Source organism: Balaenoptera acutorostrata, chromosome 7 (assembly GCF_949987535.1).
Source record: "Balaenoptera acutorostrata chromosome 7, mBalAcu1.1, whole genome shotgun sequence".
Classification (NCBI taxonomy): domain Eukaryota; kingdom Metazoa; phylum Chordata; class Mammalia; order Artiodactyla; family Balaenopteridae; genus Balaenoptera; species Balaenoptera acutorostrata.
In genome coordinates, this window is record NC_080070.1 from 14,448,273 (window position 1) to 14,466,353 (window position 18,081).

The 18,081-nt window shown below is 44.7% G+C and overlaps 1 protein-coding gene and 1 pseudogene across 4 annotated transcripts in view; one reads left to right on the forward strand and one right to left on the reverse strand.

Annotated features, from left to right (window-relative positions):
• The window catches only part of SLC37A3 (solute carrier family 37 member 3), a 118,209-nt gene that overhangs the window by 73,705 nt on the left and 26,423 nt on the right, over nucleotides 1-18,081 (forward strand). For 2 of the 4 annotated variants that reach the window (XM_057550055.1, XM_057550053.1), the window contains exon 14: nucleotides 1,257-1,374. In XM_057550055.1, the coding sequence (XP_057406038.1) occupies nucleotides 1,257-1,374 (118 nt within the window). Of the gene's footprint in view, nucleotides 1-1,256; nucleotides 1,375-5,079; nucleotides 5,196-5,241; nucleotides 5,274-7,030; nucleotides 7,201-18,081 lie in introns of those variants that run through there. The other 2 variants (XM_057550051.1, XM_057550057.1) reach the window with 2 other exon arrangements.
• LOC103002638 (60S ribosomal protein L9-like) lies at nucleotides 13,139-17,246 on the reverse strand (annotated as a pseudogene).

Consider the following 18,081-nt stretch of genomic DNA (forward strand, 5'->3'; position numbering starts at 1 on the left):
GACATAATATTAGTGAGGTGTTGGGTGATTCCTCGGGAGTGCTTCTCAAGTTTTAAAATGCCCACGATTATGAATCATCTGGAGAGCTGGTTAAAATGCCGATTCTGGTCCAGTAGGTCTGGGGTAGGGCCAAGAATTCCGCATTTCTAACGAGCCCTCGTGTGAGCCTGATGCTTCTGGTGCAGGGCCCACACTTGTAGCAGCAGGGATTTTGAAAATGTGGCTCTACTTCTTTACATAACTGTGAGCAGCAGAGGATATTTGTAGGAAGAGGATGAGCTCTGAAATCACCTCTTTTGTCTGCAGTGAAAGCAATATAACGATTGAGAACACTGTTTACAAGTCTGCGTGTCTTGCTTCACCTAAGGAATACAGGACTGTTCCTTATACTGACCGAGGCAGTTTGTAATGAAAACTTTGGGCTTAAATTGTTGCTAGGGCACTGCCAGGGGAACCAGCCACACAGAGGGAACGTGTAACCTAATCTTATTACGTGTGAAATAATGAGCTCTGGCCTTGGAGAGATAGGAAGTGTTCTGTTGCACCCCCTTGCTCAGGTGACAGGCCAACCCCGGCCTGGGCACGCAAACCGAGGTGCCCTTCTCCATGCTGGGCTGCTGCAGAGCCCTTTCTCTGGGTACAGAAAATGGGGTTGTTGAACTGATCAGAGTATCTTGGTACGTTCACATCTATTTGGTTATGAGAGCCAGACCCACCAGTGGGTTCCGAGGGCTACAGTAGATAACAGTGTTTAGGAAACGAGCCAGCTACATACAATAGGACCCAGACTGAGGTCATATTAAAAAAGGGACTCAATTCGGGCCCAGGCTATTTTAAAGGAACGGACCCTTGATGTTATCTCACCTGTAGAGATCAGAGAGAGATGCTATTGCGTGGCCCTGCAATTTTACAGTATCCTTTCTGTTAAGGCAGAAAAATCTACAGAAGCTAAAAAGCAAGGCCATCTTTTCTTTTTAAGATTCCGCTGGAGCCAGACACTAAGCAAAAATCAAGCCCTTCTATTGACACAAGGAGCCATATGACTGCAGAATATTAAGTGCTGAGATGGTTCTTGGGGACCACGTGATGGTGTTTAATTTGGTGTGGGGGCAGTTGTTGTATTCCGGACTCTCTTCCACCAAAAACACAACCATTCACAGTCTTCCATGTCATTTCCAGGGATTAGTGGATTCCCTAGCAAATCCACGGATTTCGATTAAACACCTCTGATGTAGTACACTTCCTTCTTTTTGCAGATGAGAAAACTGATGCCCAGACAGAAGGTGACTGACTGTTGGTCTCATAGCAATGCTTGGGGTGAACTAATTAGAAAAGAGGATTTAAGAACCACAAATGTCCCCAGGGAAACCAGGGGTGAGTATCTGCGCATAATTTATTTCTGAAGGCCCCGAAGCACAAATGCCAAAAGTTTTTTGAAAGAGTTAGAACTTTTAGCTGGGAGAATTCCAATATTAGCCAAATCACATTTGAAGAAAAATAGAAATAACTGGGCCGGAAACGTATGGGACCTAGATTTTATGATGCGTTCAAAAGACCTAAGTGAGAAGCCCCACTGCTACTTGGTAACTGTGTGCTAAGCTGTAGTTTGGGGTGTTTTTTAGGGTAGGTAATAAATTTCTTTCAAAGTTTGAAGTCACATACCAGTGTGAATCTTCCACATCCCCCCAAACTACTCAGGCAAGATGCCTCATTGAAACAGAAGTCTCAGTTTGGCAACACACTTTGGGGTTCAGCCCCTAACACAATCCCTGGCATGGTCTGGATGCTCAATAAATATTTATTTGAATAGAGGGGTTTTATTTCACGTTATGACAGTTTTCTGGAGATGAGAGATGCAGGAACCTGGAGAGCCACCAGTATACAATGTGTAAGTACACAGTGGAAAGCTGGGGTTCCTAGTGAAGGATTTAGAATCTCGCAAACATAATGTTGAACAAAAGAAGCCAGACACAAAAGAATACATGCAAGATGATTCCACTTATATGGAGAACAAATATGGACCATATTAACCTATGCTATTAGTAACTGGAGTTCTGGTTACCTTTGGTGAGCAGGGGTTTGGTTATGGAGGGTATGTGAGAAAGAGGGCTTCTAGGGTGCTGGCAACATTGTTTCTTGACCTGGGTGCTGGGTACACCAGTGGATTCACTTTGTGATAGATAGTTCATCAAATGATACTCCTATGACTTAGCATTTTTTTTCTTCCAGTTTTGTTGAGGTATAATTGATATACAACAAGTAGAAGTTTGTGTACAGTATAGTGATTTGACTGACACACATCATGAAATGATTTCACAATAAGTTTAGTGACCATCCGTCATCTCATATGGATACAAAATTAAAGAAATAGAAAAAAATTTTTTCCGTGTGATGAGAACTCTTAGGATTTACACTCTTAACAACTTTCAAATATAACATACAGCAGTGTTAATTATATTCATCATGTTGTACATTTATTTCATCCCTAATTTTTATTTATCTCATAACTGAAATTTTGTACCTTTTGACTGCCTTTATCCAATACCCCCTCCCCCCATCCCCTGCCACTGGTAACCACAAATCTGATCTCTTTTTCTATGAGTTTGTTTGTTTGTTTGTTTTCAATATTTCAGCTTACTTGTTTTTTTTTTAAACTTTGGGTTTATTTTATTTATTTATTTATTTATGGCTGTGTTGGGTCTTTGTTTCTGTGCGAGGGCTTTCTCTGGTTGCGGCAAGTGGGGGCCACTCTTCATCGCGGTGTGCTGGCCTCTCATTATCGCGGCCTCTCTTGTTGCGGAGTACAGGCTCCAGACGTGCAGGCTCAGTAATTGTGGCTCACGGGCCTAGTTGCTCCGCGGCATGTGGGATCTTCCCAGACCAGGGCTCGAACCCGTGTCCCCTGCATTGGCAGGCAGATTCTCAACCACTGCGCCACCAGGGAAGCCCTATTTGTTTGTTCTTGAAGTACAGTTGACCTACAACACTATGTTAGTTCCTGTTACACAACATAGTGATTCAATATTTCTATATGTTTCAAAATGATCACCATGATAAGTCTAGTTACTATCAGTCACCATACAAATATATTGCAAAGTTATGGACTGTATTCCCCACCCTGTACATTTCATACCCACGACTCATTTATTTTGCACCTGGAGTTTGTACCTCTTAATCTCCCTCACCTATTTTTTTTTTAAATTTTTATTTCATATTGGAGTATAGTTGATTTACAATGTTGTGTTTGTTTCAGGTATACAGCAAAGTGATTCAGTTATACATGTACATATATCTATTCTTTTTCAGATTCTTTTCCCAGACTTAGCACTCTTTTATATGTGTTGTACTTCAATAAAAATGTTCAGTTAAAAACACACACACACAATGAAGGATCTAGGTCAGTGCTTCTCAAACTTGAATGTGCATAAAAGTCACCTGGATATTTTATTAAGATGCAAAATTTTGACTCTTTTGGTCTTGTGTAGGGCATGAGAGTTTGCATTACTCGGGGCTGGTATCTTCAGGATCTTTTCTTAGAGAGATCCAGAGGGCTGAGGAAAGTTTCCTGGGCCTCTCCTTACCTGCGGTGAAGGAGATGGGGTACAGGGATGTTAACCTAGTAGGTTATTAACAGACAGAGCGTGGTTTCCAAGATCAGTCCATACTTGGGTGGGCTGTGAAATTTGCCTGCTCTCAGCACCTTTACGGAGGATTTTCTGAGTGCTGGGTGGTGATCAGAGCCTAGAGTTGTGCCACTCGAGTAAAGTGACCAGCCGATGTCCAGCCCCTGCAGCCCACATTAGGGACCCTGGCCTGTCTGGCCCATAGAAGACCCCGGCTTACCCCAGAGAGCACGCTGAGGGTGTTGGGAGCCTGCCTCCCTCTCTGTCCACGTGCACGGGCGAAACTGGATTGTCAGCCGTGACCGCTGTGTAAGTGAACTGGACTTCCCAGCTCCTCTGTAAAACTCTGCGGGATATAGATGCCCAAACGTCAAACTTATATCAAGAAAAACCATGATTTTGAGTGGAAAAAAAGCAAGTCACACACAATATGATTCCTTTCATAGAAGCAGTAAAGCCAGGTAAAACTAATCAATGCCTTGTTCAGGGATAGAGATGTAGGTAGTAAAATATAAAGAAAAGATAGGAAACGATTACTAAGTACTAAGGAGGTGGTATTCTCTGGAAACAGGAGAGGAAGGGGGGGCCACCCAGGGCCTTCCAAAGTGTTAGGAATATTCTGTATTTTCTACTAGTGGTGGGTTCATGGCTGTGTATTTTATTATTGCTCTTTAAACTGTATAGTATATACACATTATATATCCTCTTTTACTTGTATATAGTGTTCACAATCTAAAAATGAAAATGCAGTGTAGTATCTTAAGATAACATTTTATGTTGGTGTTTCTTTGTGTTTGACTCTTTTTAGGATATTCTGTTATTTAAAAATTTTTGACATAACAGAGTAAGCTGGCAACTATGATTTTTTGGAAGGACACTTTATTTTGAGATTCTGCCGCTCTTACATTTTGGATGTTAAACTGCCCTTTCCTTTGCTGGCATTTTAATGAAATGTTGGTGATAGTAACAGTGATTTGAAAACAAAAACTCCCTTATAAGTTAAATAACAAATTGAAAACTGTGAATTACCCGCAGCCCTTTCCCTTTTTTAAAAAGTTAACTTGATCTGTGACATTAAAAAGACTGGGAACTGCAGGTTTAGAGAGCTTTTCTTTGGGAAAGGAAGACATTGCCCTCCAGCTCTAAGGAGTTTGAAAATAAAAGACAGAAAGAAAGAAAGGGAGGGAGGGAGGGACGGATGGACGGAGGAGAGAAAGGAAGAAAGAAAGGAAGAAAGGAAGAAAAAGAAAAGGGGGCTGGGGTAGAGGGATAATGCCTGCAGAAGATGAAAAGGATGGGTAGAATCTTCTAAAGTTTTTTTCAAAGAGCTTTTCGTATTCTCATAACTTGTGTGTTAGTCTGGCAATCTTTCTCGTGGTCTTTTTTTTTTTCTCGTGGTCTTAAAAGAAGAAAATGGAGTGGGTGAAACAGAACTGCTATATGTTATATTTAGTAGGAAACCAGCAAGTGGAGCTGTGTTGCAACTTTTTCCCCAAACTGAAGTTGTGTGTATGTACACTGCCACCAAGTAGCAGTGTTCACAGAATCCAAGAGGTAGAAGAGAATTTAGAGGTAATGTAACAACTATTATAATAACCTGCATTTATTGACCTTTTAGCTATGTGCCCTGTGTGAATGCTTTACTGACACCAGCTCATTTAATCTTCTTATCAACCTTAAGGGTAAGTGCTTATCCCATCTTATTTTATTTTAGATAATGACTTATAATTTTATATAAATATATACGTATTTGGGGGGGTAGTTTTAGATTTACAGAAAATTTGCAAAGATAGTACAGAGAGTTCTCATATACTCTTCATCCAGCTTCCCCTAATGTTAATGTCTTATATAACCATGGTGGATTTGTCAAAACTAAGAGGTTAGCATTGATATACTACTATTAACTCAAATATAGATTTTATTAGGATTTCACCAGTTTTTCCACTAATGTCTTTTTCCTGTGCTAAAACCCAATCAAGACAGAGCATAATATTTCGTTGTTCTGTCTCTTTAGTCCCCTGTGATCTGTGACAGCTTCTTAGTTTTCCCTTAAGATGATATATTCAATTATAAAAACTTCAAGTCCAAAGGAAATAATCAACAGGGTGAAAAGGAAACATACAGAAGGGGAGAGAATATTTGCAACCTATATATCTGATAAGGGATTAATATCCAGAATACATAAAGAACTCCTACAACTCACCACCAAAAAACCTGATTAACAAATGGGCAAAGGACTTGAATAGACGCTTCTCCAAAGAAGACATGAAAATAGCCAACAAGCACATGAAAAGATGTTCAACATCGTTAATCATCAGGGGAATGCGAATCAAACCACAGTGAGATATCACCTCATGACCATTAGGACGGCCACAATCAAAACAAACAAACCAAAAAAACCCCCCAAGTCTTGGTGAGGATATGGAGAAATTGGAAACCTGGTGCACTGTTAGTAGGAATGTAAAATGGTGTAGCCACCATGGAAAACAGTATAGAGTTGCCTCAAAAAATTGAAAATAGAATTAGCATATGATCCAGAAATACCACTTTCAGGCATATATCCAGAATAATTGAAAACATGATTTCAAAGGGATATTTGTATACCCAAGTGTTTTTCACCATAGCCAAGAGGTGGAAGCAACCTAAATGTCCATTGATGCATGAATGGGTAAAGAAAATGTGATTGATACACACACATGTGCGCGCGCACACACACACACACACACAATGGAATATTATTCAGCCTTAAAAAAGAAGAAAATCCTGCCATATACTCCAAGGTGGACGAACCTTAAGGACATTATGCTAAGTGAAATAAGCCAGACACAAAAGGACAAATACCGTATGATTCCACTTATATGAGGTATCCAAAGTAGTCCAACTCTTAGAAAGTAGAAGGGTGGTTTCCGGGGGAGGGGAGAAAAGGGAGTTGTTCAATGGGTATAGAATTTCATTTTTGAGAGATGAAAATGTTCTAGAGATTTACTGTACAACAATGTGCATAAATACTACTGAACCGTACACTTAAAAGTTGTTAAAGTGATAAATTTTATGTCATGTGTTTTTACCATAATAAAACAAGAACTTCAAGCCTTATAGACAAGTACAAAGGAAAAAACAGCAAACCAGCCAGATAGAACAGGAGCTAACCTTTCTGGAGCAGACCCTGTTCACGGTTCATATCCATTCACAGTCCTCCTACCTTCTTTCTTGCCGAGACCCAGTTTTGTTTTTGAATTTGCTCTCCAAGTGGTATATGCTCAGGGAAGAGGCCCTGCTTTGGAGACAGTTTTACTTACTCTTAAAAAGAGTTTTACCACATTGCATTTTCTGCCCCTGGATGTTGTTCTTGGAATGTGTCCCTTATCGTATAAGCCACTTTTAGTTGGGTATTGTGTTCCTTGCAGGCGAAAACACCCTCACTGATAACCTTGCCACGCGTAGTAGACAGATGCAGCGCTACAGTCCCACTGTGGAGAGATCTGGAGGACAGTGATGGAGGGAAATCTTCCCAGTGGGCAGAACTCGAGCAGTTCATCTGGTGGTTTGTTTTGCCTGGAAGGAGCCATGGCTAGAGGTATGGGTTTACATCGATTCATGGGCTGTGGCTACTGGTTTGGCTGGATGGTCAGGGACTTGGAAGAACCATGATTGGAAAATTGATGACAAGGAGGTCTGGAGAACAGGTAGGCAAATAGGTTTCTCTGAATGAAAATGAAAGGGCGGTCTCAGCAGAGGAGGATTTTTATAATCAGGTAGACAGAATGTCATTCTGTGGATGTCAGTCAGCCTCCTTCCCCAGCCACTCCAGCCGCTGCCCAATGTCAGGGATAAAGTTTATGCATAGGTCGGCAACATGGACTTCCACTCACCAAGGCTGATCTGGCTGTAGCCTCAGCCAAGTGCCCAGTCTGCCAGCACCAGAGACCAACACAGAGGCCCTGATATGGCACTATTCTCCAGGGTGATCAGATGGTTACCTGGTGACAGATTGGTTACATTGGGCCACTTCCACCAAGGAAGGGGCAGAGTTTTGTTCTTATTAGAACGCTTACTCTGGTTATAAATATGCCTTTCCTGCCCACAGTGCTTCTGCCAAAACTACCATCTGTGGATTTACAGAGGGCCTTATCCACCATTAAGTTATTCCACGCAGCAACAGCTCTGACCAGAAATTTCATTTCACTGCAAATGAAGTGAGACAATTGGCTCCTACTCATGGAATTCATTGGTCTTAGCGTATTCCCCATTATCTGGAAGGAGCTGGCTTGATAGAATTGTGGAATGGCCACTTCACAATGTGGGTAAGGAGGAGGAGGTCTGGGAAGCAGAAGATCCCAGGGGCGCCTCTTAGAACTACTGTGTCTAGTGATTAAAGTTCATGGAAAATTACAGTGCAATTCAGGTAAGATTATTGATGTCACTGTGCCTTCGGTAATGAAGGTTTGGGTCACCTTGTCAGGCAAGAACCAGCTGAGATTCTTGCTGAAGACCAAGGGGATATGGAATTGGTAGAGGAGAAGGAAGTTTTAAATACCAGCTACATCATGTGACAAGTTACACAAATGAGGACTGTAGTAGTTATAAGTATTTCTTCTTACTTTAATGTGAATGTATTTGAATATCTAGTTTTTTTATTTCCTTTTTTCCCTCTGTCTTATTCCCTTACCATCTAAGTGAAATGTACTAATAAGGCAACTTTATATTTAAGTATTCAAGTTACAGGATCTCAAAGAGGGAATGAGTTAGAAGAGGAATGAACATCACCCAAAGATGGGTAAAGAGACTAGGTGCTTTGTACTCTCTTTTGGAAAGAGGGCTAATGTGTTTTGGTTGTATAAAAGATCATTGTATCACGTTAGGTGAATGCATGATTTTGCTATTGTGTTTATTTGGAGGTTAAATGTGATTCCAAGAAGTATGTATGGATGTGGAGTTGACAAGGGGTGGACTGTGGTGGTTTGTATTGTGTCAAATAGGCTCAATTGGAAGTACATTTCCCAGAATCCCTGTACCTGTAGAGGTGGCCCAAAGAGGAATTTACATGAGGTTTGAAAGGCAGGAATGAAGCACCAGACATTACTCTCTGAAGGTCACCGTGGTCAGATAGATGCAATGACAGACACAGAGAAGTGCTGGTCGGTTCTGTCTGTCCTCGACTCTTCCACCCCTCTTTCAGCTCTTCTTCCCAACTGCTGATCCCGTTGACCAGTAGTGGCCTCAGGTCCACCCCTAGTCACTGGGCAGCAGACTCAGAGAAGCAGCAGCCACTCAGAGCCATGGCTTGCCCCATTGATGTCCCCATGAACTTTCCCTTTGCACTTCCCTTTTGGTGGTTGGATGTGCTTGGGTTTCAGATTGACTGATAGGTGATGTACCTATGATCTTCCAGCTTCCCTCCTGGACCTTCACTTCCCCAAATGTAAGGTCTCATTCCACTGTAAATTCCTTACATATTAACCCAGCAGTTGGCAAACTACATACGGCTCATGGGTCAAATCCAGCCTGCCACCTGTTTTTGTAAATAAAGTTTAATTGGAACACAGACACACCTGTTCATTTGCATATTATCTATGGCTGCTTAATGACCAGGTTGCGTAGGTGTGACAGAAGCTACGTGCCTCCTGAAGCCTAGAATATTTATTATCTGGCACAGGAAAACATTCGCGCCCCTCCTCCACTCATGCCAGGTGTGCTTCTCTGATTGGAACCTGACTGATACACATGGCCAACCCAGACATCACTAGGGCAGGTAAAAATATCAGCCTCTACTGAGAAGAACTCTAAAGTTACAGGGAAAGGGCATGGATGCAGGGAGAGCTGAAGAATTAGGAAGCTACTGCACTCTACCATATATACTGGTTTAAATCGAAAGTCTATTTAATTTTTTTTGAATTTAAAGAAGAAAGTAAAACAGAAGAAATTGCTCAACTTAAGATAAATGTTTCTTCACCGCAAGAGATGTTAATTCCTAAAATAATCTTCTAAGCCTAAAAAAAATTATGAATTATGATAACCATTAGAGGTTGAATTCACTAGTTTTTTGGTTTTTTTAAAAAAAATTATTTATTTTATTTATTTATTTTTGGCTGCATTGGGTCTTCATTGCTGCACACGGGCTTTCTCTAGTTGTGAGCGGGGGCTACTCTTTGTTGTGGCTCGTGGGCTTCTCATTGCGGTGGCTTCTCTTGTTGTGGAGCACGGGCTGTAGGTGTGTGGGCTTCAGTAGCTGTGGCACCTGGGCTCAGTAGTTGTGGCTCACAGACTCTAGAGCGCAGGCTCAGCAGTTGTGGCCCACGGGCTTAGTTGCTCCGGGGCATGTGGGATCTTCCCGGACCGGGGCTTAAACCCGTGTCCCCTGCATTGGCAGGCAGATTCTTAACCACTGCGCCACCAGGGAAGCCCAGAATTCACTAGTTTTTGAAATCACATTTCAGTTTTAAATAGAATTGATTTACTCCAAACAATAAGAGATCAAGTGATTAATACTGTTTCGTTGCCTTCCTTTTCCCCTCTCCTCACTCCCAGTTTTTGCTTATACTGTTTTTCCTTTAGTCCTGTTTCTCTCTTTAAGTGGATTCAATGCCTACCATCTATTCCACTATGTGATGTCCCTATTCTAGAATTCTTTATTTTGACTCATCTCTTGGCTAGATTTTATCATCAATACTTTTTTTTTTTAAGAAGTGACTATAGTTTCTGAATTATTTCATGTTTGAGAGTGTCTGCCTGTTGCTTGTATGTCAGTTTGATTGAATGTGACATTCTTAGGTCACACTTTTTCCTCTCAGATCTTTTTAGATCAACTCTGTGTCCTTTGGCATTGAATGTTGCTGTAAGGGGAGTCTGAGACCAGCTTGATTTTTTCCCTCCTTTAAAAGTGATCTGTTTTTATTTTTCCGTTCTACCAGAACGTTTGAACAATTTTTTTTTTTGGCTGCGCCACTTGGCTTGTGGGGTCTTAGTTTTCCAACCAGGGATCGAACCCTGGCCCTGGGCAGTGAGAGCGTGGAGTCCTAACCACTGGACCACCAGGGAATTCCGTGAACAATTTTTTTCCTTTAAATCTTGACACTCAGAATCTTAAACAGGTATGTCAATGTTGGTTATACTAAAACAAAATTTCCTGACATGATCTTTTCAATATTCATATTTAAGTTTTCATTCAAGTCAGAGAAATGTATATTTATAAATTTATAAGAAATCTATATTATATCTCTGAATAATTTTAAGTTCCTTTTGTTGAGATCTGTACACAAGGGACATCAATTGTCCTTAAGTTAGAACATCTTTGACTTCTATATCTATCACATTCTTTCTAATTGCTTCAATCTCTGTGTCTTTTCCCTCGACTTCTTTTATCTTAAGTCTCTCCTCCATGCTGTTAATTTGATTTTCAGCCATGATTATTTTTTTCTTTTCTAATTTATTTATTATATCTACAATCATAGTATTTTGGTTTTCAATTTATTTCCTTAGCTCTGCAACCTCCCTTTTCATCTCATTCTGTTACTGTACTGTCTCATTTTTCAGTTTTTGTTTTATTAACTTAAAACCATATTACATTATTCTAAACTGCAAAATGCTTGCAGAGAATCTGTCTCTCTTATTTGGGTTCTAGCCTCCAGGACTGTGAGACAATACATTTCTGTTGTCTAAGCCTCCCAGTTTGTGGTGCTTTGCTGTGGCAGCCCTAGCAAACCAATACACCGGGCCACCTTACTTAACATTCCGGCCAGACCCCAGGACTCTCTCTCCCTCTTCTCTGCTTTATTTTTCTTCCTTGCAACTTATCCCCTTCTAATATATGGTATAATTTCCTTATTTATATTATTGCCTGCTCCCCCACGAGAATGAGGGCAGGAATTTTTGCTTTAGTTCGCTGATTTATTTCTAGGGCCTAGCACATAATAGAAGCTCAATAAATGGCTGTTGAGTGAATAAATACAACCACATCTGATGCCCTAACCTATGCTCAGGATGAGAACTGATAGAATCACATTTATTATTGCTTTGTGATTTGGGGGAGAATGTCTTTGGATTCATTCATCTACTTAGAGAATATTTATTGAGCTCCTACTACATGCCAGGCACTGCTCTCAAGTGTTAAGAGTACAGTAGTAAACAAAAACAAGAGGGAGAAAAAGACAATAAACAAATAGCTTATATACTATCAGGCAGTGATAGGTGCTGTGAAAACTAGTTAAGCAAGGTAAATCCTCCAGATGACTACTGCTGTGGAAAAAACAGCCCTGAAACTCCGTGGCCTAAAACAACAATTTTGTATTCTCTCTCATGGTTCTCTGGTGGACCGGGCCCATCAGGGTGGGTCTTGCTGGGGGTCTCACAAGTGGTGCAGCCAGATGCCGGCCGGGCCTCGAGTCATCCGAAGGACCGGCTGGGTCGGACATCGAGGTGCCTCACTCGTTTGGCTGCCGTGGATGTTGACCTCTGGCTAGGAGCTCAGCAGGCTGCTGACCGGCACGTCTGCTTGTGGCCTCCCCACAAGCTTCTCAGCCTGGCAGCTTGGCTCTGGAAGGAGCACTCCAAGAGTAAGTGTTCCACGAAGCAGGAAGCAGAGGCTGCCGGAGCAGTGAAGTGCCTGGGGCTGGGTCAGCGTCACTTTTGCCGTATTCTGTTGGTTAGAGCAGTGACAGGGACCCCAGATTCAAGGGGCCAGAGAAAGAACACGTGGCGTAGGAGAGATTGCTGCAGCACCTTTGGAAAACACAATCCGCATGGCAAGAGGATGGTAAAGGATGGGCGAGCAGGGAAGGGAGGTGCTCTTTGTAGGGACGGCCTCCCTGATCAGCCTCCTTGGAGCACAGGCCTGCGGGGAGTGAGGATATCTGGGGAAGAGTGTTATAGGCTGAGGATGGCGAGTACAAAGACCCTGAGGCCAGGCCTTAGGCATGGTGCTTGGCATGGTGAGGAACAGCTGAGGTGCGGTGGGAAAGGAGCTGTGAGACCAGCACTTACAAGACTCAAGCAATGTCTTATCTGTAGGCCCCAATAGTTCACAGAAACCTGAAGGCTTTCAAAGCTTTGGGGCCTTTGCTGCAGCCCTTGCTGATGACTCCACCCACGCCTGCCCTGTGTTGCTTGCCTTCCCCATCCTGAACCCACTGGTGCTCTCGCCAGCAGGTTTTCCCTTTTCTCCTTGATCTCCATCAACCCATGAGGCCTTGTCATTAAGTCACCCTCTTCGGCCCAGAAGCCAGGTGCCAACCAGGTTGCCTGTGTTGCTACGTTTGCTGCTATGAGACAGGTTCGGGGCCGCAGAGCAAATTCTACATGTCTGTGTCATAGCCCTGCTGTCACAGTATGTATACTTCTCAGGTCGGCCCACTGGGGCCCCAGCCCAGAAACAGGGAAATGGCTCAGAGCCAAAGGGGCCCAGGTGCCCTTTGCTGGGACTGCAACCTGCCCTGTTCCCCACCCGGCTCTAGCCCGGCCCCTTCTGGGGTTGGAACTCTCCGCCCACAACCCAACCCACTGGCTGGCTGAACCCTTGTCTACACCATCGGATTATCTGGAACCATGACTGACCCCAGCCGGGCTCTGGACTCTTCTGGCTTCCCCACTGAGGGGCTGTCTGTCTGATCTGCCACCTGAAGACCAGCAGCTGGGGGAGAGGTTGCAGGGTGGATAAGGGTGCCAATTCGGGAGTCTGCCTGATTGGGTTTAGATCTGGCTCTGCCTCGCATTGACAGGGTTACCTTGGGCAAGTAGTTTAACCTCCCCGTCCTTTTGATCCTTCAGTAGAGGGCCTTTACTACATCTTTAAAATATTAGAAATAGGTCTTAAGAATGATCCGCCATCTAGTTGTTTTCCATAGCCAGACAACTCTTAGACCTCCATCAGCCTGCTGAACTGTTCCTTTTTCAGAGACTTTTTCATATACCATCCAGAAGTGTCCGGGTATCCTTCTAACTGTTGTGGCTTGCAGGATCAAAGTAACAACCTGAATTTGATACAAGTTCAACGTCTTTTCCTTTAAGAATTAACTCCTCTTTCTGGGCTTGAGACACTGAACAAGCAACGCCTGGTTCAAATACTTTCAAACGCTGCTGATCTATTTCTCATGCAAGAAATTCCAGATTTCAACCAGAGACCTGTCCTCTTGAATGACAGCGGTGATGGGGAAGCACACAGATCTCATCTTGGAACGGAAGCCAGGGTAACACCCTCCATTACGTTCTGTACGTGGAAACCGACAGTGCAAACCACAGCCAGTTCCTTCCTATTTCCCCACCATTTGTCCACCCAGAGCCTCTTCTTCTTCCTTCCAAGGAGACTGAGTTTGACCCTGATGTGATTCAAATCCCTCTGCAGCCTCCTGTGGGGCCCTTCGTGACACCTGTGCATCCCTTCTGAGTGATGTCTACATTTTCTGGACCGTCGACTGCCTGATTGCTTTCATTCTCACAGCAGATGCAGCAAAGAGAGACCCCGTCCCTGTGATCTTGTTTCTGCATCAGTAAAGTCGGCTGTAGTACTGACCTCATAAGTTCACTGAGAGAATTCATTGAGTTGGTGCACACATATCAATATTAAGGGCTTGGAAGGATGCCCGGCACATTGTTGGTGCTAAGTGTTGGCTCTAATTATTTTACTATATTAGAGTCTGTGACTTCTTGGATGAAGCTCTAGACCTTTCCGTGCTGCTCCCCAGAGCCAGGCCCTGTAGCTGGACCCCATCTCGAGGCCCCACATCCACTGGGCCTCTCAAGTTACGTTCCCCTCCCACTAGCCTGATAACCCATCATGCCCCCGACCTGGCCTACTCAGAGCACCAAGGAGGCAGGGTGTAGAGTCCATCTTGTGATAAAATTCAGCCAGAATCCATTTGAATTTCCAGAGGCTAAATCACGGGACCCAAAGTGGACACTGGAGCCCTTGGAGACAAAGCAGAAGCTCTTGCTGACTGGCAAACTTCAGGAACCGCCACACAAGACGGAGCTTTGGTTGATTAGCTGGGGGTGCTGGACGGGAAGGGGGCAACACGGTTGGAGGAGATGCTGAGACCTGGCTTCCGGCTCAAGCTTTTACTTAGATTGCATCTCCCAGCATGCAGTGTCCGAGAGTTCTCTTGGATAAGTGGCGGAGACAAAGTCCCTCACGCCCCAGTGGCGATGAGCAGACGCTGGAGCTTTGTCCCTATTTGGGGAACGCTGGTCCGCTGAGTCAGCCTGATCACAAAAGGGTAAAGAATCAAGGAACTTTTTTCTTTTTTTTTTGTGGCTGTGTTGGGTCTTCGTTGCTGCGTGCGGGCTTTCTCTCGTTGCATCGAGCGGGGGCTACTCTTCGTTGCGGTGCGCGGGCTTCTCTGGCTTCTCTTGTTGCAGAGCATGGGCTCTAGGCACGCAGGCTTCAGTAGTTGTGGCGTGCGGGCTTCAGTAGTTGTGGCTCGTGGGCTCTAGAGTGCAGGCTCAGTAGTTGTGGCACACGGGCTTAATTGCTCTGCGACATGTGGGATCTTCCCGGACCAGGGATTGAACCCATGTCCCCTGCATTGGTAGGCAGATTCTTATCCACTGCGCCACCAGGGAAGCCCAATCAAGGAACTTTTGAAGGTTAGAAACAGGCCCTGGTTTCTGTGTTACTTTTTTTTTTTTTTCTTTTTAAATTATTTTTTGTTGTGGTAAAAAACAAAAACAAAAACAAACACATAACATAAAATTTATCATCTTAACCATTTTTAAGTATGCAGTGTTGAATATATGCACATTGTTGTGCAGCCAGTCTTCAGAACTTTTTGCAAAACTAAAAGTCTATACTTGTTAAACTCTGCTTCCCGCCGCCCCGCCTCCCCCCTCCCCTGGTAAGCACCATTCTGCCTTCTCTTTCTCTGAATTTGACGACCCTAGGTACCTCATATAAGGGGATCACACAGGACTGGTTTCTGTGCTACTTTTGAAAACGGACTTTTGGAAACCTTTGTGACAGCCGTCAACACACACGCCGTCCTCCCGCCTCTTCTTCTCAGTCTCCCCCTTAAGGTCTCCCCCTGTGCTCAGCCCACAGGTACTGCCGTCCTCCCCACTCAGTCCTTGGCCAGTGCGTGGCCCCTCACACTTTTTCTGGGTGGGCTCCCCCAGCCTTGGCTCCACCCAGCCTCAGACAGCTGACGGCTGCTCCCCCGTCTGGAGTCTTATCCTCCCTGGGCCTCTGCCCGACCTTCAGGGCTCAGCATTTTGACCAAATGTCAGGGAGATGCTTGCATAGGTGGTCCAGGAACCATATTTTAAGCACTACTGCTGCGTCATAACGACCGATTTCCTTGTCTGTCTCCCCAACTAGTGTCAGCTCTGTGAAGGCTGAGGCTGGTCCCTCCTGACAGCCCAGCCTTGCAGACATCAGAGTGAGTGAATGAAGGAAGAAATCCTAAAACACAGCTCAGTAGAAAAGTGAGACCAAGAGAAAGCTCTCAAGGTGGAGACGATACATTGAACACATGCATCTTTTCCCTAATGAAACTCCACTCAAACTACAGCAGAGGGATTTAAGCGACAATACACAAACCCAGGAGGAGAGTGAAGTGGCAGAGCTGAAAGGCGGAGTCACAGGGGGCCGGTGGGAAAGCGAGAAGCCATGGAATCCCTAGAGCGTACAGGAGCAGGCAGCCCCAGTCCCTCTGGAAGTGGGAGTGAAGGTGAGGGAGGGATCATGGGAGCCATCCTAGGGGCTCCCCACCATCCCGTGTGAGCTTACAAGCACTCAGGGTGCAGCCCACTTACCCAACCATCTTCCTGCCAGGGGCCCAGTCTCTTGTCCACACAAGTGCCCTAATTCTGGTGAATGCTGAGTTTTCCAAACTGTACCCACTGTCCCCCAGCAGGGCTCTGAGCACTTTCTGAGCTGAAGACCCTTTTTGGAGCATCTCATCGTGGGAACCTTCATCCAGAAACGGCAGTACTGCCCTTACCTTATTCAGCTAGACTTGTGCTTAAAACCCAGCGTTTCAAAACTCAACAATTTTTGTGTTAGGTATACAGATTTAGGTGGTGAACTATTTTAAAGGTTAAAAAGAAAAAAAGATTAATGCAAAAATCAGCCCAGTGGTTACCTCTTTGGGGAAGGAAAATGATGGAGGAGGAACACAGCAAGGGCTCTGTAGGACATTGAATTGTGTCCCCCGAAAATATGTTCAAGTCCTCACCCCCAGTGCCTGTGAATGTGACTTTATTTGGAAAGAGCATCTTTGCAGACTTAATCAAGTTAAGATGGGTCATACTGACTGGATTAGAGTGGGTCCTAATCCAGTGACTGGTGTCTTTGTAAGAGAAAGGAGAGGGAAGAAGGCCGGTGACAATGGAAGCAGAGCCGGGAGTGATGCAGCTACAAGCCAAGGAACGTCAAGGATTGCTGGGAGCCACCAGAAGCCAGGAAAAGGCAAAGACTTTCCTCAGGAGCCTTCAGACACCTTGATTGCAGACTTCTAGCCCCCAGAGCTGTGAGAGAATAAATTTCCCTTGTTTTAAGCCACTCAGTTTGTGATCATTTGTTATAGCAACCATGGGAAACTAACACAAGTCCCAAAGCTTTACTAATGTTATATTTCTTAACCTGGGTTATGAGTACTAGGGGATTGGCTTTAGTATTGTTTTTAAACTATACATATGTGATTTCACATTAACAAAATTAAAAATAAATAACAGCAGAAAAGGAACATCCAGCGAGGGTCTGGGCCTTGAAGATGGGTTCAGATCGGGCATATTTGGCTATGGGTTTGCTGTGCATGCCAAGATCGTGGCAGGTCTGTGGGATGCGTCCTGGAGGGGGCTCTCTGGGGCTGAGCTTGAACATCATAGGTCATGGGATACAGCAGATGGCAGAGGGGTGGTGGAAGCTTCTTGTCCTACATGTGAACATCTCATGCGATCACCGTCCCAGGAGGTACCATGTCAACAGGAAGATGAGATGCCCCTCCTTCCCGGGTGCAGCAGGCTGTCCGCCTCACGGGAGAGTCGCGGACTGGATAGCTGAAGTGGGAAGGGTCCCTCCGGAGGCTCTGTGGGGGTCTGCTGACCTGCAGCATCTGTCTGGGAGGCAGCCCGAGGTCTTCCTTCTTCGCCCTGATGGGGGACGCTTGGGGCATAGCATCCCCCTCAGTGGGAGCCCTGTCCGCCGCAAAGGGGGCAAGGTCTGAGCAGCCCCACCATCTCCGAGATGCTTATCACAATCCGGGGCCACACTTGGCTTTCTGTTGATGGCCCCGTGGAACTTCCAGGAGAAAGGCGTCATCAAGGGCCAGAGGAGCCCCTTCAAGAAACTGAAATAGAGGAGCCACTGGGGGAGAAGCAGCCTCCACCCACCCCCGGTGTCACGGGACTTCCTCCGCAGGCCTCCTGCAAAACCCTGTTGCCTTCGTGAGCACTGCCCCTCGGAGCAACTTTCCTCTTCCCTTTGCTCAGCCAGAGGAATCAGGGCCGTGGGCTTTCTTGGTGATTTTTT